The sequence below is a fragment of the Pectinophora gossypiella genome, chromosome 15 (assembly GCF_024362695.1).
Source record: "Pectinophora gossypiella chromosome 15, ilPecGoss1.1, whole genome shotgun sequence".
NCBI classification, from domain to species: Eukaryota; Metazoa; Arthropoda; class Insecta; order Lepidoptera; family Gelechiidae; genus Pectinophora; species Pectinophora gossypiella.
In genome coordinates, this window is record NC_065418.1 from 678,741 (window position 1) to 699,245 (window position 20,505).

General features: G+C 39.1%; 1 protein-coding gene across 1 annotated transcript in view; it reads left to right on the forward strand.

Annotated features, from left to right (window-relative positions):
• Positions 1-20,357, forward strand: part of LOC126373425 (uncharacterized) — a 39,890-nt gene extending 19,533 nt beyond the window's left edge. Inside the window, exons 2-6 of the mRNA XM_050019583.1 lie at positions 10,803-11,019; positions 11,743-11,822; positions 16,032-16,163; positions 18,601-18,673; positions 20,020-20,357. Coding sequence (XP_049875540.1) covers positions 10,803-11,019; positions 11,743-11,822; positions 16,032-16,163; positions 18,601-18,673; positions 20,020-20,116 — 599 coding nt within the window. The 3' untranslated portion in view covers positions 20,117-20,357. The remainder of the gene's footprint in view (positions 1-10,802; positions 11,020-11,742; positions 11,823-16,031; positions 16,164-18,600; positions 18,674-20,019) is intronic.
• Positions 20,358-20,505: the final 148 nt, after the last annotated feature.

Here is a 20,505-nt window from a genome sequence, read left to right on the forward strand (position 1 = left end):
GAATCTACGTCATTTCGCAAGGTGTTATGGCTGAAGAGAAGAAATGACAAGAAACTGCAACAGCAACACATCTTTTAATTCAAAGTAGTATACATTCCAAGTTATTTAATAACTAGTGAAACACAATTAAAACCAGGCTTTTTTACGTAAATTGAGCTTCACATGAGCTTTTAATTTATTTTCTGACAAAATCAAAATACTGTCTGGTATTTTTTTGTAAAAACGTATAGGTACATAACCCCAAAAAGACGAATTTAATTATCATGCACTATTAAAAGACCATCTTGTGTATTATACTCCACAGAGGGATGATTCAGACCATGATTCTGAGTTAATATCAAGTGGAATTTTCCGGCTCAAAATTCATATTTTGTTAGTTTTTTTTAATAATTTTCAATTCTATACTTTTGCGATCGAAAATTCCAATTGATATTAACTCAGAATCATCGTCTGAATCATACCCGTCATTATTCGTTACGACGTCACTTCCACCCTCTATATATAAACAAATAGGGAATGTAAGGTTTGGGCTCTCGCTCTATTGAAATTTACCCTACTTATCAGTTTGAATTGACACGGTGAAGGAAGAGTGGCGGAAAGATATTCCCAATAGTTTATTGCATAGACCTTTGTAACGATGAATTAAATGCAAGATCAATCAACATAGTTTGTCGCGTCTGGAAGCAATCACAAACTCCTGTGGCGTAATAACTCCATACCCACGATAAGCTATTGACATTCATCCTTTCATCCTGAACTAGGTTTAATCATTACATGTTCGTGCGAGCGACCTGCCCAGAATAGTATATCCTATTCATACCTCTACCGTGGTATGTTGTGTCATTGTTTCAAGATAAATTATGAAATTCTGATTAAGTACTAAATAAAGACAGATCCAAAAAGTAACGAAAAACATTTTCTTTGTTCTATATAACTTATTTATGAATTTTAATCAAGAAAAACGTATTAATAAGTCCGACATTTTATCACGTTTTTGTAAGACGTCACGGTGTGCTTTTTGATACAAATTCTATAGTAATTTCGTGTTTTGATGTTTAGTAAAAAGAACTGATTTCACTAGTTGCAAACAAGCCTATTGTTATGGGCTATAACGGCCTCCGTGGTCCAGTGGTTGAGCGTTAGGCTCACGATCCGGAGGTCCCGAGTTGTAATCCCAGTGGGGAAAGATCACAAAAATAACTTTGTGATCCCTAGTTTGGTTAGGACACTACAGACTGATCACCTGATTGTCCGAAAGTAAGATGATCGCTTTAAGCGATAAGGCCGCTATTTGCCATGTACCTAATTAAGAGTCTTTTGTAATTATTTCTTTTTTATTTTGGTGCAATATAAACCCGTTTGTCCCCGTTACTGCTTACTGATGAAAGTAAGTAGTCGGCTCAATAGTACCCCGACACCAGGGTTCATGAGGTTGGCACTCCACCTTACAACCCACACGAGAGAAGAAGATTTATGAATATGCTAGTTTCCACTTAATCAAATCAGTTACTTTTTACTAAACGTCAAAACACGACATTGTATGAAAAAGCGACATCATAGAAAAACGTGTACTTACAACAGATGACAGCTACTTGCCTGTCAATGACGAGCACGCTCAACATCTTGCAAGAGGACATACCTAAATAGCTTTCGAATTTTCGTTCAATTATATTTTTATTTCTGCCCTATTGTGAACCCTCCTGCAGAATTGTGACCACACAGAAGCCATTCATCAAGAATTGAATTGAATAGAAAAACGTGACAAAATGTCGCAATTATTATTAAGCTTTTCATTAATAATGAATAATGAAAAATAAATAAGTTTTTTGACACTTTTAGATCTGTCTTTATTTAGTAATCAGAATTTCATAATTTATCTTTGACCTAGGCCGCTGGATGCGGGCAGCGCAGGACCGATCGTCGTGGAGATCCTTAGGGGAGGCCTATGCCCAGCAGTGGGCGTCATACGGCTGATGATGATGATGACCTAGGAAACTACCCAATTACTAATGTTCAGTTCGGCCCAATCAGAAAATATGTCACTGACAAAATATAGTTATTTTTCTACAAAATTCTTGATTTGTCATTTGTGATATAGGAAAGGAAAATATGATATCAATATCGTATTAGATTTCTAATAATAAATCGTTTCTTCAACAAGTACCCAGGCTAATGAGCTGATATTTGTCTCTGACATATTTTGTCTGTGACATATTTGTCACGTGACATAGATCCGTAAAGAAATTACTTGTCAAACTGACAAACGATGACAATTGAAGTAAAACGGATAGTAGTTGAGAAGGGTTGCGGCATAAAATAGGCGCGCGGATAATTCGAGACGGTCGTAAAAAGGTCATTGTTAATAAAGTAGTTCTCTTATAAGGTATACCTTGTCGTTAGTGAGGCATTGGTGCTAATTCCTGTAAATACCATCTAATTTTATTTTAAGTTATATCTGTCATTTTCTTATCCGCCGAAAAGGAAAGGGACGGGTAATCGACAAGCATAAAATTTATGGAACACACGTCAATTTTAAGCACAAATCTAAAACAACCTTCTAAAAATTTTACATCCGTCAGTAACCCGACACAGTGCATCTGTCTGAGTGCTACTTTTCTTTAAAAGAGCATTCTGTTGTACCAGTTTTCTAGTAGTTTTTATAAAGTTTTATCCGCCACGTGTCGCGTCCTGTGAAGATTAATGATCTATGAATGATCTGCGCCACAATACGCAGTGCACACTCCCATGTGTTTACTATGCTGTTATTGTGCTCTCATATAAAATAAGTGTAGATACTATTTATCTTTTCGTCTATGAGACACTCGCTGTGGTGCTTTGGGGAAGCGCCGGCTCAAACCCCGGTACAGTCATGAGCAATATAATGTACCCACTTTATGACTCTGTCGCACTAACATATTTGACATTTAGTGAGACTTACAGTTCAATTTGTCATAAAAGTTAATGTGACATGGTACCATAGTGTATATATATTAATGCTCGTGACCGTACCGGACTTGCACCAATGTATTATTAATTTATCTTAAGTGCAGTTTTCACCAACACAGTTGGCTTCACCATTATACACGGCGATACGGATCACCGCCTATCACGTTGGTCTAACAGAAAGCTCGGTGAGGTGTGGGTACTTCGTTCATCTTGCGATGTATGTATCTTTGACTACCCCAACTGGGATATGGTCGTGAGCTTCTATTATGATATGTGATGCTATGAGACGTGATGGCACACACATCATGACATGACATGATTATGTGACATGGTTAGACAACATCAAGGAGTGGACGAAGGTAGCGACGGTAAGAGCTATTCCGCATGGCCAGGGATAGCACGCATTCCATGAGCTGATCGCTCACCTTCATTATGGAGAGCCGCGACAAGGAGGAGTAGTCTATTAGAAACTGACTGTCCGAATGCCCAAGGGCCTTTAGCGGCTCAAATAACCCTGACACCAGGGTTGCTGAGGTTGGTAATCCACCTCTTAACCCACACGATAGAAGAAGACAGACGGACGGAAAACATATCGATCCTATAAGGGTTTCGTTTGTCGTTTTGAGGTTTGGAACCCTAAAAATACAGGATCATCAGGGTAACTCTTCTGAAAGTATAATTCCTATTTCAGCTTCAGTTGAACGCGATCTCGTTTTTATTCGTTCCCTGTGCAGTACATAAACTGCCGTGTTCCAGTTCATTTTTTACTGGAAAACTAAACGATTAAAATAATTGAATGAGTTTTTAAAGTTAATGGAGCGTAAACTTAGATAGGAGATGTTAAAATTATTGACACCCGCCATTTTAAAAAACAGGTTACAACTCAATAAACTTAAACGTTCAATGAATATTTCATTTAATAACTAGTTTTAGAAATAGATTCAATGCGCCATTTTGCCAATGCCTAGGTACATTTCAAGCTTTCTCCAAACTATAATCATCATCATCCAATTTTTCACAGGGTCGCTTACCTAATATGAAGCGACTGCCTGTCTGATCTTCGAACCCGCGAAGGGAAAACCAGCCAAATATAGGTTAGGTTAGGTTAGCATGTATTTCTCAGGAATGTGGCTTTCCTCACGATGTTTTCCTTCACCGCTGAGCACGTGATAATCATTTATCCAAACGTGAATTCGAAAACAAATTCGACAATCACTGGTTTAGGACTGTGCTGGATTCGAACCAGCCACCTCAAAGTGAGAGGCAAGCGTTCTAAGAGGTGAGCGAAGTGTGGTTTAGGGAACTCAATCAGCGCTTATCGCTATCGACCCACTAGGGTCGATTAATTCTTTAATTATTTTTTCCTCTCAGACGACGCCCAGAGCCGAGGTTCGCGCCCAACTGGGCACCCTCAGGCCTGTTGTCTTAAACGTTGTACCGGGTGACAGCCTTCAGCGCTCCGTATTTGTCCGGCCGAGTAGTTAATGCCATCTTCGGCAAATCTACAATAAGTCACGTCATAAAAAAAGGTTTAGGGTAGGCTGACATTGCAATTTTCAACATCACCCCTAAGCATGATTCCAATTATAACGAGTAGGATATTGGTCATGCTGACGCGTGCCTCTTAATTACTACGCAGAAGAAACAATAACTGGGAAGTCAAAGGAGTCAAACAACCCACAATCAGTCAACAAATTAGAGAAATATTATCCTTATTTGCATAACATTATGATAAGCTCACGACTATGGGGTACGGTCACGAGCATTAATATGTATACACTTTGGTACCATGTCACATTATTTTTTTTGACAAATTGAACTGTAAGTCTCACTAAATATCAAATATATTAGTGCGACAGAGTCCTAAAGTGGGTACATTATATTGCTCATGACTGTACTAGGTTCAAGATAAATTATGAAATTCTGATTTTAAGTACTAAATAAAGACAGATCTAAAACTAACGAAAAACATTTTCTTTTTTCTATATAACTTATTTATGAATTTTAATCACGAAAAACGTATTAATAAGTCCAACATTTTATCACTTTTTTCTATATCACAGTGTGTTTTTTGATAGAAATTCCATAGTAATTTGGTGTTTAGTAAAAAGTAACTGATTTCACTAGTTGCAAACAAGCCTATTGTTTTGGGCTATAACGGCCTCTATGGTCCAGTGGTTTGAGCGTTAGGCTCAAACTTCGATCCGGAGGCCCCGGGCTCAAATCCAGGTGGGGACATAACACAAAAATCACTTTGTGATCCCTAGTTTGGTTAGGATATTACAGGCTGATCACCTGATTATCCGAAAGTAAGATGACTCGTGCTTCGGAAGGCACATTAAGCTGTTGGTCCCGGTTACTACTTGCTGATGTAACAAATACAATCCATTCAACAACAATTGTAACAACACACACATTGTCACACACACACACACACACACACACACACACAAGCACGCACTAACGCACGCACGCACACACACAAATGCACATTTTATTAAGTAGGTACTTGATCCTTTAATACGGGAAAAAGACAGAGCTGAAATAGCAATTATTATGACAAACCGACTAACGCGAAAGTAATTACGACCAATTTTATTTTAACAGTTAAAAAGTCCTTAACGAGGTACAACTCGTCAAAACACAGGAGGAAATGAATGAAAGGGTCTACGCAATTTATACTAAATATTATTTGAAATAGGTACGTACAAGATACAGGATTAGTATGTACCTAAAATTAAAACGTACTTACTTTTGAGATGCCTGACATTTTTTATTTTTTTTTGGTGCAGGCTGAAAACCAGCGTCGAGATATTTCATTTCGGCATGCTGAGCTTGTTACCTTTTGTGATGGAAAACTTTATTTTATAATTGTGTTATGTAAACCTGTGTATCACAATAAACATTTTTTTTTATTCGTAAAATGCAATATATCTGATAGATAACAAAACCTGACTTGAACAGTAACTTTTATTATATACCGGGTGTTAGTGACATCGTAACGAAAACTTTGAGAGATGATTGAGCCCATGATTCTGAGTTGATATCAAGTCGAATTTTCCGTCGCAAAAGTATAGAATTGAAAATAATTAACAAGAACATACAAAAAAGAACATTAATTTACCGCGAGAAAATTCCACTTGATATCAATTCAGAATCATGGTTTGAATCATCTCCTCAGTATTCGTTACGGTGTCACTAACACCCATACGTACTTGTATGACTACCTGTGACATCGTAACGAATACTGAGAGGATATTGATTCAGCTCATTATTTTGAGTTAATATCAAGTGGAATTTTCCATCACAAAAATATATAATTGAAAATAATAAAAACAAAAATAATCAGGATTTTTGCGACAACAAATTCCACTTGATATTAACTCAGAATCATGTTCTGAATTATCCCCATCAGTATTCGTTACAATGTCATCCTGTATAAATCGATTTGACAATAGAACACCAGGGTTGATGGGGGTTGGTAATCCACCTCATCACAACCCACACGACAGAAGAAGACTAATTAATTATATAATAATATGGGCCATCCATACATCAGCCATATACCTGATATCAGGATGGCCCATAAATATGATTATTTATCTTATACAATCATCAATATATGAGGCGGCCAATCAGCTCGCGACACCGAACACTTCAGAACCCCGATACCGACCCCGCCGGCGTGGTCGACGATTTCCCTCAATCAGCGCTTATCGCTATCGACCCACTAGGGTCGATTAATTCTTTCACATATTTTTCCTCTCGGACGACGCCCTGAGCCGAAGTTCGCGCCCAAATGGGCACCCTCAGGCCTGTTGTCTTAAACGTTTTACCGGGTGAGAGCCTTCAGCGCTCCCCATTTGTCCGGCCAAGTAGTTAATGCCATCTGCGGCAAATCTGCAATAAGTCACGTCAAAAAAAAGGTACGTACGCCTAGACCTCCCTCTTCCAATTCTACCACTAAGAATTATAACATCGTCAATTTTTTTTTTTTATTTATTCATAAACAATATCATTGTATGCGAATGTCAGGTAAGTAAACAATTATCATAATAAGCAGCAATAAATAAGTCAATCGTACATATTATAAAACAATTCAAATACACATTATACTTATAACAAAGAATAAAGATCATCAAAGAATAAAAAATAAGTCAAATAAAACAATTTATAAAATAGTCAATACACAGTATATCACAAAGTTAAAAATCGTCGATACAGTAACAATACTTTTCCAACAGCAAATTGAATAAGTTTCCGTAAAATCGCGCATCATGCGATGCGATAGGGATTCTCTTAAAATGCATAAATGGTTTTGTCATAATTTTAATTATCATAATCCTTTTCGCATAACGTTTTTAAGCATAATAGTACTTTCCCATAATAACATCTAAGAATACTGGTTTGTTAGGTATAACTTATTTTTGGACTAATATTTGTTGATATAAATTTTATTCGCATATAAATAGGTATACATAATTATTTTTTAGAATAATAATAGTGTTTTGTCATAATTTTTACAAGGCATAACAGTAGGTTAGGGTGCGGCGGGGGTGGCCCTTGGGCCACCCCTACGCCGCCAGTATGTTTATCTTACACACGAAAAGTATACTGAATGATACAGATACTGAACCAACAGCATGAAATAGAGTCAAAAATTTTAAAAGTCACAATCATGAACCAAATGCAACCAAGGAAAAAGTAAGTTTCGGAAATGTTCAAAGTTGTGCCAAAACTTTTCTTATTCGGAGTATAGTTTTTATGCCTATAATACTTATGCTTATATGTCATTATTGTCATTAATTATTATGCTTATGGTAGTTATGAGTTTCAAAATTATGCTTAAAAAATTATGACAAATTAATATTATGCGTAACTAATAACAGGACAAGTAACATTATGCCATGGTAAATTATTACATAAAAAATTATGCATAAAAATAGAGAACCGATGCGATATCGTACTGCGCCCTAAGAACGGTTTGTAAATAAACAATATAGAACAACATTCATTCTATTATCTTGGGAATTTCGTAAAAGGATGAAATATCAGTTTATTATGTAGTGACAGCAAATTGAACTGTACTTACGATAGCAACATCTTTATTTTAAATATGTAAAAGTGGATATACGAGTATTTAATATTATATGAGATACTTGAGTGAACTGTAACATTTTATAACCTTTGTTAATGCAAATAATAAACACGAATTTGTAAACAGACTATAAAATTCTATACCTACGATTTTTCGGTTACGTTGAAAGGGAGGGTTAAAAAGGCCACATACTTAAACAGCCTATATACGTCCCACTACACAGGCCTCCCCTCAATCAACCGGAGGGGGTATGGAGCATACTCCACCAAGCTGCTCCACTGCGGGTTGGTGGAGGTATTTTTACGGCTAATATCCGGGACCAACGGCTTAACGCGTCCTCCGAAGCACGAAATCATCTTACTTTTTCAAACAATCAGGTGATTCAAGCCTGAAACGTCCTTACGACAATGTCCCCATCGGGAATCGAACCCGGAGCTCCAGATCGTGAGCCCAACGCTCAACCACTGAACCACGGAGGCCGTGAAGATAAGTACTAATTTTAGACGACACCGCAAAGTAGTTTATAATTAAAGAAAATTATAGTGTAGGTGGTTCCATTTAAAAACTAGTGTTAATTATAATTAAATCGCGTGAAGCCATTTTGTTGTAATCCTTTGGGAATTTTCGAAAAACGTGTATGTAATTTTCATTCCATTAACCCGTAATAGGTAGGTAGGTGGTGCATAGGTGGTGCTAGTGTGTAGGCTATACAACCAGTAAGTCAACTAACCTAATCTAATCTATCTTTATCTATCTACTCAGCCTGTATCCACCCACTGCTGGGTATACGCTTCCTCTCTTTCACGCCATCCTTTCCGCATGTCAAATCTCAAATCTTCTAATTTTACCCGACTGCGAAAAAAAGGTCGGTTATCTGACTGACCTTGTAATGTGAGCATCGCCTTAGAAGTCATAATCTTTACGCCGGTATTCACCGGAGACCCAAGTAATTGGGACAGTGGAACCATACCACAAAACTCACTTTGTGATCCCTAGTTTGGTTAGGACATTACAGGCTGATCACCAGATTTTCCTAACGTAAGATGGAACGTTAAGCCGTTGGTCCCGGTTACTACTTGGTGATGTAAGTAAGTAGTACATGAGCCATGTCAGGCGCCTTTGGCGGCTCAATAGTAATCCTGACATGGGGTTGATAGGGTTGGTAACCCACCTCACAACCCACACGATAGAAGATTATATTAAATGATTATTTTTTTTGTAAGTTGACTTGTTGATTGTTATGTCAGTGACAAGTGACGGTCGCGTGACGATAACATGTTTGTACAATGTAGCTTTTACACTCATTACCCTTTGTTGCGTAAGTTGATTCAAACGGGTCACTTTCTATTAAATATCATTCACATAAATATATCCACCCACTTCATTCTATCTACGGACAAATAGGCATCGGCGGACATTTCATAAAAAAATAAAAACATTAACTTACATTATTTTATTTTCTTGACGTAACATATTGTAGATTTGCCGCAGATGGCATTAACTACTTGGCCGGGCAAATGGGGAGCGATGAAGGCTCTCACCCGATACAACGTTTAAGACAACAAGCCTGAGGGTGCCCAGTTGGGCGCGAACCTCGGCTCAGGGCGTCGTCTGAGAGAATAAAATATTTGAAAGAATTAATCGAGGTCGGTATCGGGGTCCATTAACTTACATTATGTATGTACGGACTCATGAGGGAGACAGGAACCCAAACTAGGAAAGACCTGTTTTGGGACACCTGGTCTCCACCACTCAGAAACAGCTCTCAGATAAAATTTCATCCTTATGTTGGAGATATACTACCAATCCGTATTTAAAGGTTTTCCTCTTTCTTTTTGATGCGAACAAGAAAGGTCTGTCTGCCGTCATCCGTTTTTCCACTCTTCTTCACAGGGTCCGCTTACCTAACCTGAAGATTTGACAGATCCGGTTTTTTACAGAAGCAACTGTCTGTCTGACCTTTCCAACCTGCGAAGGGAAAACCAGTCCAATACAGGTTAGGTCACATACCTCCGAAAATGCATCTCGGGAATGTGGGTTTCCTCACGATGTTTTCCTTTACCGCTGAGCACGTGATAATCATTTATGATCCAAACATGAATTCGAAAACAAATTCTACAATCATTGATTTAGGCCTGTGCTGAATTCGAACTTGCGATCTCAAAGTGAAAGGCAAGCGATTTTTTTGGGCACTTTCCGCAAGCGACTCCGCCCTCGTGGGCTTTGGTTGTCACATATTATAATGTAAGTATAGCATAAGTGAAAAATACATTTTCAACACACTTACTCGGAAAGTAGCTGTTATAGCACCGCTTTTAAGGACATAAAGCACTCAATTAAACACGCGTGCGCTAGGGTTTTTTTTAATACGGTTTTATTTTAAATCCCCGTAGAATTCTTAGGTACGAAAAATGAAAATATTTTTGTGAGTAAATGAACTGTTATTATTAAAATATGATTTAATGAAATTATTTATTTTGGAGTACTTGGCCGGACAAATAGAGAGCGCTGAGGGCTGTCACACGATACAAAATTTACGACTACAGGCCGACTGCCTAGTTAGGCGCGAACCTCGGGTCAGGGCGTCTGGCAAGAATTACATTTGAGAGAAGCTGCCCCTAATAGGCCGATAGCGATAAACGGTGAAAAAGGAAATCGACGACCACGCCGGCGGAGTCATTGAAGTTCTGAAGTGTTTGCTGTCTTCTTCAAGTGTGTGCTGTGTTTGCTTTCATTTCACATATCTTCTCTTCCACAGGCACTACGTCCTGCGAGGCCCAAACCCGTGAGTTGAGGCCTCCGATGGACCTGCTGCGGCTGTTAGCAGAGAAGCCTTGGATAGGCTTAGGCCCCCACCACCGGTGGGACAGACCCCCCCAGATCGACGCGGACCTAGGACCCAAGGATCTGGAAATAGTCAGCGAAATGGACAACGATGGTTTCGGCAGAGGTCTTAACATGGATGACCTTATAAGGTAAGTTTAAACATACATGCAACGACCTCTTTAGTCCAGTGGTTGCGCGTTTGGCTCACGATCCGGAGGTCCTGGGTTCGATTTCCGGTGGAGACATATCACAAAAATTGTGGTCCCTAGTTTGGTTAGGACATTACAGTTTAGGACATTACATTTTGGTTTTCGCTTCGCGGGTTGGAAGGTCAGACAGGCAGTCGCTTGTGTAATAAACCGGACCTGTAAAATTTTCAGGTTCGGTAAGCGGACTCCGTGAAAACGGGATAATATAAATGAAATGATGTTGTCTCATATCCACGCCACTAAGACATTAACCTGGTTATCCTTCAAAAGCACTCTTGAGGGACCTAAGTGTGTTGTAGTAATGTAATTTAAGTTTTCTAATGCCTGTCTCTTATCACACGTCATGGTTTAAGTTTAACAGACTAAGTAGGCAGTTATTAACTTCAAAAGTACCTACTCTAAACCGGCGAGCATGCATGACGACGAATGATAGTGGAAAAAGCGAAAAGCTTTTTTAAGAAAGTCTAAGGCCCTATGCTGAGGTTTTTATTGCAGCTTTTTTTTTTCGACTATACAGGTTCTGAGAATGTGGAGTAGTTTTAGGCGGTTGCTACACTCGTTATGTAAAAATTGACGATTCAAAGTGTAACTATGTTACCAATGGCTTGCAATTATAATTATATTTTATTTTGGCGATTTGTAATTATATTGTGTTTCCCACAGGACAGGGGCAGACAAGCGCTCTGCGGTGGCCACGGCTCTGAACGCCGGGAGGCGACGTCGCCAGCCGACTCCGGCGCTCGGTAAGGCAGTCACGCCGTATGTAGGCGTCGGTAAGCAGCGCGCCTACCCCGCTTCGCATGTCTGTCTAAATGTTTACTTATTGGCCGCAATTCTCTTAATCTCGTAAGGCCCAGCTTACCAGACACAATAGAGACCCCCCCCCCCCCCCACACACACACTAGCGTCTTTCGAGCGTCGTCATCATGCCAGCATCAGTGTGATGTTGATACCCCGTGGCGACGCGACGCCAACCCCGCGCACGCTTGGCGTTCGCAACCGTTCAGCACTGAGGTCGCGTCGCCACGACGTTGACGCTGGGACGACGACGCCGCACGAAAAACGCTAGTGTAGGGGGTCTCTTAGTTATACTTACAATGGGATTTGGATTTGAAACATTGGGTCCTACGACTTAAAATACTTCTTGCTTTTCGTGGAGTCAATGAAAGGATTCACTTCTAATTTTCAAGGAACAAGTCTGATTATAACCTCCTAAAACCGAATGTTCTTTATAAATCCAAACCCCATTGTTTAACTATTGTGTCTGGAAATCTCGGTCTCAAGAGGATATACGTACATAGTTCCGGATACTATTATAATGTTATAAAAAATCAGAAGCGGTGTCTGTACAGAAAATGATATTTCGTTTGAATATTTTTTTTATATGTTCGAAATATTTCTTTAACGCCACTTAAGATGTTTCTGAATTTAAATAAAATACAAAATTATAAAACAGAATAAAACTTATCCTTGGCAAAGAAAAAGTTAGTTAGGAAGCTCCTGCTCATTGACTGTACTAATTCTGCTTGTTCTTTCGTCCTTGTAGGTCTACATTAAAAATAAATACATAAATAGCCTACGTGTACGTACGTCCCACTGGTGGACCCAGGCCTCCGTTCAATTAACCGGATTTTGTATATACTCCACCACGCTGCTCCAACGTGGGTTTGTGGAGGTCTCGCAATAAAGATGCAAAAATAACGAAGACTCCGAGTCTACCTTTCCTAGTATCTTAAGAGATGAGTTTACGAAAATCTCTCTTTGGTGATCAGTCACAGCATTTATCACAATATATCATAGCGATAACGTTCAATACTCTTAGCTAGGTATTTATTTTAGCATGAAAATACCTATAAGTAATTCACATTTTACATTTATATAACCGGTGTTTTCCGTATTTAAATTTATTTTAGGTTATTTATTTAGGTTTAAGACGTTACATTAACTTCTTAATATTAAAATATGAACATAATTATATGAAATGTAAGACTTAAAACTAAAAGGGGTACTAGCTCGGCTAATGTCGTATCGACCCACATGGCAACACGACGCCGATTTTCAGCCAGACCCGTAAAAAATAATATTACAAAAAACTTAAACTAATAACAAAACAATTATCAGCGAAACAATAACAACTATTAAAATAAAAACATTATGCGCACTGCATATACTTTTTTAAGTAATTTCGAGTTATTTGATGTTTAAATAAATAAGTACCATTTATAATGTATGAACGCCATAAAAACTCTTTTCTGTTTTGATGACACGTGTCTTTAAAAAAATATTGAACGTGTAATTTAAATTGGTCCTTTGCTGGATATTGTGAATGATTAAAAATAAACAAAACGCGTTTATACGTTGATCATCCCGAGCACATAACCCCACCAGCATACTCCATACAAAGATAATATCATTCTTCTCGTGTGGCACATAACGCGTAACAGCGAGCGAGACAGACGGTCTGCGGTTTCACTCTTACTTAACGGCTTATGCCTATTTAAGCATCATCATCATCATCAGCCCATTAACGTCCCCACTGCTGGGGCACGGGCCTTCCCTATGGATGGATAGGGAGATCAGGCCTTAAACCATCACGCGGACCCAGTGCGGATAGATGGTTATTAACGACTGCTAATGCAGCCGGGACCAAACATGTATTGAAAATAAACAGGTATTTTTTACATTCATAATTAACATAAATAGCGTATGTTATATGCCACTGCCAAGCACAAACCTCGCCTAATCAACCGGAGGGGGAATTCATACTCCGCTGCTCTGCTGCTGGTTGGTGGAGGTGTTTGGGCAAATAGCCCAGGACCTGCAGCTTAACAAGCAACAAAACAAGTGATCACTCAATCAGAACAAAAGTACTACAAAAACGCCTGATCTGATGATCGTATCATATCTATCCTATTCGATCCCACTGCTGGGCAAAGGCCTCCCCTTGATTATTCTACTCCTCTCGACTATCCGCGATCTCCAGAAAATACTTCTTAGTCAAACAAAGGACAGTCTCACAATCTAATTTCGGCAATGTCCCCATCGGGAATCAAACCCGGACCTCCAGATCATGAGCCCATCACTCTAACCACTAAAGCACACTGTTAATGTTAAAGTTCATACAATCTTAAACACTTTATCTAATTGAACGTGCTTTATCTCTTTACTTGCCGTCACAATCTTCAAGCATTCATTCACTGATCTTTGCTAGGAAAAAGGAAATATTGGAGTCTCATTTTAAAAAAAAGTATGAATCGAATGAATGTGTGTTGATTGAATGTAAAGATGCTGATAGACTTGAGCATTCACTTGTAACAGAACATGGAGCATTCGCCGTTTTTATATTTGTCAAACTGAACAACGAGCTGAGCCAAGCATAGAGCCAAACACTGCTATGAACGTTTTCCTGAGCAAGAACGCTCGATAGAATGCTCGCTAAAATGTTCTCGTATTTTTATCGTATTGTAACATGCTCATTACAAGTGAATGCTCAAGTATAAACTTGATAGGTGCTGATAACAGCACCTTAAGAAAAATGTATGGGATTGACATAAGGTGATAATATATGTCGGTAAAGGAAAACATCGTGACGAAACCCACATTCCCGAGAAATGCATTTTCGGAGGTATGTGACCTAACCTGTATTAGGCTGGTTTTCCCTTCGCGGGTTGGAAGGTCAGACAGGCAGTCGCTTCTGTAAAAAACCGGACCTGTCAAATCTTCAGGTTAGGTAAGCGGACCGTGTGAAAAACGGGATGATGCCAAGGAGATGATGATGATGACTGTCGATTGTCATAAACGTTTTCAACTTGGCCAACTACCTCGTAGCTTGGACTTGAGTCATTATATAGACTGAATAAATCAAAATCAAATGAAATCAAAAATTATTTATTCCGACAACATAAGATCCATAGGCTTAGTGACAAAAACATAAAGTTAGTTTCAAAATCAGGTGGACGATATTCGGATTTAAATCCACCCGCAATCCCAATCAGGTGACACATTAAGAAAAAAAAATACTACGTAAAGAAGGGTAGCTCTCTGCCCCGCACCAATTAGGTAGTAACCGGCGCCGACTTCACCCCATCTGGGTCTTACTTTAGTCTAAAATGGCCGTAAGTTACTGGCGTAAGAGGGAGAGCGCGCTGACTGTTTCTCACTCGCACTCATGCATTAAGTGGCACACAATAATGAGATTTTTGTATGAAGTGTCCGGATCGTGATTGAGTTACAGATTTGAGTGTCTGTGTGTTGTATTACTTTGTTATTTTGTTCATCCAGCGCCTGCGGCACAGCTACCGCAACAGGCGTAGCGCGAATATCGACCTCTTCGACTAATAGACGCAGCGAAACTATCTAAGATTCAAATATCGTACGGCTCATGGCTCTTGTTTGCATTGCGCACTTACTTTTATATGCGCAAATGTCAAATTGCAATATTGCTTTCTTAGACGAATTGCTTCGATGTGGCCATTTTAACTCTCCAGGTATGCTCAATCATATGACAAGCCGCCATTGCTTGCCCTTTGATGACGTAAGTGTTACCATTAAATTGGTATCTCCAATATTCCAAGGACATAAATTTTAATATTGAAATTTAATGAATTACTGACTAATGTATTTAATTACGATCATTTGTCACATATACAAAAATCATTAAAACTGTACAATGTAAATCTATTACTAAAAGTACATTTCCTTGCAAAGTAAATATAAAAACATTGGTCGTGGGTAACTTATTTATTACGAAATGGCAATACAGGCCGGGATGACGTCAGCTGGGCTAACCTTGAAATGTTAGCTGTCAGCTTTGAGCATAAGTACCTGGTTTTCTTATTGGTCGAAACTCTCGGTATATTTTTTCGCGCGCGGCACGGTTGCTTTGCCGCGGGGGCGGAAAGAGATCGAATATCGTGTTCTACTCTTCACTCTCTAACGTCTATTTTTTACAGGGGTCCTTAATGATATGGGCACATTTTTCGACGCTCTACGAGACAACTTGGAGACCTTTGCATCGTTGACTCCGGAGCAACGCGCCTCGCTCTTTCAGGCTCCACCCACGGTTGTACAGGCTCCTTCTTCCGGTAAGTAACCCATAGCCCTCCGGTTGATTGAGGGGAGGCCTGTGCCCAGTGGTGAGCCGTATATAGGATAACATAACAAGATGAACTAAGTACCCACATCTCACCGAGCTTTCTGTTAATGTTCTGGTAAATATAATAATAATAATAATAAAATCCTTCACCTGATCACCTGATTATCCGAAAGAAAGATGATTCGTGCTTCAGAAGGCACATTAAGCCGTTGGTCCCGGTTACTACTCACTGATGTAAGTTAGTAGTCGTTACATGAGCCTTTGGCGGCTCAACAGTAACCCTGACGTTACGATGTCACTAACACCCTTTATTTTCACAAAAGGTTTCCAAATTAGAAAATAATAATTATTTAAAGAAATTAAAATGTAAGTACCATTAATGAATGTGAAGGAAGCAAGAGAAGTGTGTCGGGATCGGAGCAATTGGAATTCCATAGTCTCTGCTTACCCCGGTGGGAAATAGGAGCGAGTTTATGTATGTGTATGTATGTAACTTTAACTATTTAATACTTTTTTTAAACCCCCAAGGGGTGTAAGTTTGTATGTGTTACCTTACCTTTTTTAACCGATCGGCGTGGGTTGAAAATCAGTGTTGCCCACTGGGTAAATTTTCACTGAACCTTGGCCTTTTTAGGGGAACTTTAAAGCTGTTTACTTCAAAAACCGAAGACAGGGCGGGTTCGCTTGTGGACTTTAATAAATAGATGTAGTTGACAACAGTAGAGGTAGTGTGGGTTACAGAAAAGGGTTACGTTAGTTTAGGTTAAACCTCGTTTAAATCTTTAGATGTGGTAACGTAAATGTGTAATATAATTTAGTTCTGTCACATCCTAATAATTCCCGGGACAAAATGGAAACCTCTGTGGTCCTGTGTGTCACTGGGTTCCCGGAGCCCGATTCGGTCCTCAGTACGAGACTTGCACCAATGAGTTATTTATTTTAAGTGCAATTTTCACTAACACACATAATAACGGGTTCTTACCGCGTTAAAGCAGGGATATGAGACTCCCGATATTTCGACACTGAGGCGGTAAGAACCCGTTATTATGTGTTTTAATTATGACAATAAGCTCGATCATTATACGCCGGCTCACCACCTATAACGTTTAGTCCAACAGAGTGCTCGGTATAGCCTGGATTCTCAGTTCATCTTGCCATGTACCTACACCTCTGACTAGCCTAATAGGCTAGTTTCCAATTAGTCAAATCAGTTACTTTTTACTAGACATCAAAACACGAAATTACTACGAAATTTTTATGAAAAAGCACAGTGTGACGTCTTAGTAAAACGTGGTAAGTAATGTGTCGGAATTATTATTATGTTTATCTTGATTAAAATTCACAAATAAGTTAAATAGATTTTTTTTTTAGATCTGTCTTTATTTAGTAATCATACATAAACATAAACAGCCTATAAACGTCCCACTGCTGGACACACGCCTTCCCTCAATCAACCGGAGGGGGTATGGAGCATACTCCACCACGCTGCTCCAATGCGGGTTGGTGGAGATGTTTTTACGGCTAATAGCCGGGACCAACGGCTTAAAGTGCCCTCCGAAGCACGGAATCATCTTACTTTTTTGGACAGTCAGGTGATTCAAGTCTGAAAAGTCCTTACCAAACAAAGGACAGTCTCACAAAGTGATTTCGACAATGTCCCCATCGGGAATCGAACCTCGAGATCGTGAGCCTAAAGTTCTAACCACTAGACCACGGAGGCTGTTATTTATTTTTAGTACTTAATCAGAATTTCAAAATGTATCTTGAATCAAGTACATGACCCAAATGAGTATATAGCCGAGAGCTTATGTAATGTGGTGAAACGTATCGTCTTTGGTAATCTAATATCGACAGCCAACTGTGTTAGTAACTAGAGATTCCTGTTAAATAAATACCGCGATCAGGTCCAAGATGTTTTAAAGAAACATCTATTCCTCTATTTTTCGCTTTCCTCTATTTTTAAGACCTCTGTAAAAACATCAGGAATGCAATAAATATCTTATATTATCTTAAGGCCAGGTCAGGAAACTCTAAACTAAATCTGTGATGATTTTATGAGAGTGGAAGCAGCGAAGGTGGTGTGTCAGGATCTTAGTAAGTGGATTTTTTTGCCCTGGCCTTGTTTGGTGAACTGCAGCACCCACATACCTTTATGGTTTCCAACTATGTATATTTTAATGAAACAAATAAAAGAGAAGGTGCAGGTCGTGTCGTATCGGGAGGTGAAAGTTTTGGCGGGAAGAAGAGAGGAATGGCGATTACTCCACCGACAAGAGCGCAGCTCTTAAATAGAGAGAGAGATATTTTAATGTTGTAAATGTAGTATTATGTATGTCGAAGATTTTACCTAAATAAACTGATGAACTGGCGTAATCTTGTGTATTAATGTATGTAGATAATTATATAATGTCTCATGGTGCTGATAGGTGGTGGTGGCGGCGGCAGCGGCATCCGCAAACTCCACGCGCTGCGCCCTCTGCGACCCACCGGCAACATCAGGTGGGCATTTCCGCCATCTTGCACCTTCTCTATTTCTTACCTTCTCTCACTTTCTTATTCTCTATTTTCTTATCTTACTAAACTTCCTCCAGCTCTTATCGAAGTGAGGTCGACACATCATGTCTTCTTTTTTTCTTCTTGTTCTTTTCATTTCTGTCAGTCACACAATCCACACTTTCTTGGGTCGTCCCCAACCTGTTTACCCTTATATCTCTCCACTTTATACTAATCCCTCTTTTCTCTTTATAACGAAAGTCTTTAAAATTCAACACTTTAAAAATACCCATTTATCGTAGGTATATCCCGTGCAAATAATAAACTAGTATAAAAGCGGTTAAAATATCCGTTATTATACCGGTATGAAACAACGGTACCGATTTCCTACTGGTCTCTGAGACGGTACGTATATCTTAACCGGTATATACACATCGCTGATATTCAACCTCTGTTCCATACCTTTTGAGTAACGTGGGGGTTAAAATGTCCACATCGAAGCAATTCATCTAAGAAAGCAATATTGCTATTTGACATTTGTTTGCATTGCGCACTTACTTTTAAGCAGTTTTCATCGTTTTCAACCATTATAACTTTTCATTTTTTTAGGTACTAGCGAGATTCCGGAAATTTCGGGATCTCGCGAGATTGATATTTCCGATACTGCGGGATCTCGAACTTCCTATCTCGAGTCGGGATTGCATTCCCTAGTAACAGTATGGTGCGTAGGACAGCTGTTAGAATATGACGTCATTTTCTTGCTGTTTTTTCGCATAGGGTTGCCACCCGTGCTATATTATAATATACTTAGTATTGTATATTGTATTTGATTAAGTTGTCCTTATATTTTATAATAATGATGGACCAACACGTTTCTGAAATTAATCTTACATGGTTAGAACACACCGAAATGTAAAATGGATGATAAGCTATAATAAAAAAAATACCTTTTCTTTTCGTGCATTTTCGGTAAATACGTTAAGAGACTATTTTGTGAAAAATTATTTTACATTATCCTATCCTTAAAAAAGGTGACAGCCCTACTTCGCACTAAGCCGTACCAACTCTGTCTTTCTGTCCCTGTCCTACGCACCATGCTAGAACGCAAATGGGTGAATATCAAAATGTGCCAAGTTTGGTGGCGAGGAACAAGTTACCTCGTAGCTAGAACTATCCTTTTTCATGTCGGAACCCAGTTTTTCACGAAAACATAATATGCAAGTTCGCCACGAAACTCGGCACATTTTGATATTCACCCAAATAGCATAAGTTAATTCGCACAGGAAACCTTTCCCCACTTCTGTAAACCCGATGTCAATACTTGAAACTGTCTAAAATATTGTTGTACGTAGATCTTACAACCGCAGATCGTTCGTGGAGGCGGATGGTGGGTACCCCGGGGCGAACCATCATGACCCTGGACTGCTGTGGACCGGACTGGGGCGGTAGACACCCGACACCAAGCCACCGTAGAGGCATCCACCCAACTTACCGCAGCCCTAGATTCTCAAGAAACCTCCGAGATTGTCAATATAGATTGAGAGACTTGAGAGAGATTGACCATGATGAGCCAGACAGGCGCTTCTCGAGAGCAACACAGCCCAAACCCGGATTATGTATATAAAATATAAATACAAACTTAAATACAAGCTGCACTAAAGTCAATTTTGAAACCAATTAAAGTTGGAACGTTTTATACATTGTTTTAAGTTTACGCGGTTATTATCATAATTAAAGCACATAATAACGGGTTCTTACCGCGTTTAAATGGGGATATGAGACTCCCGATATTAACGCGGTAAGAACCCGTTATTATGTGCTTTAATTGGAACTTTTTA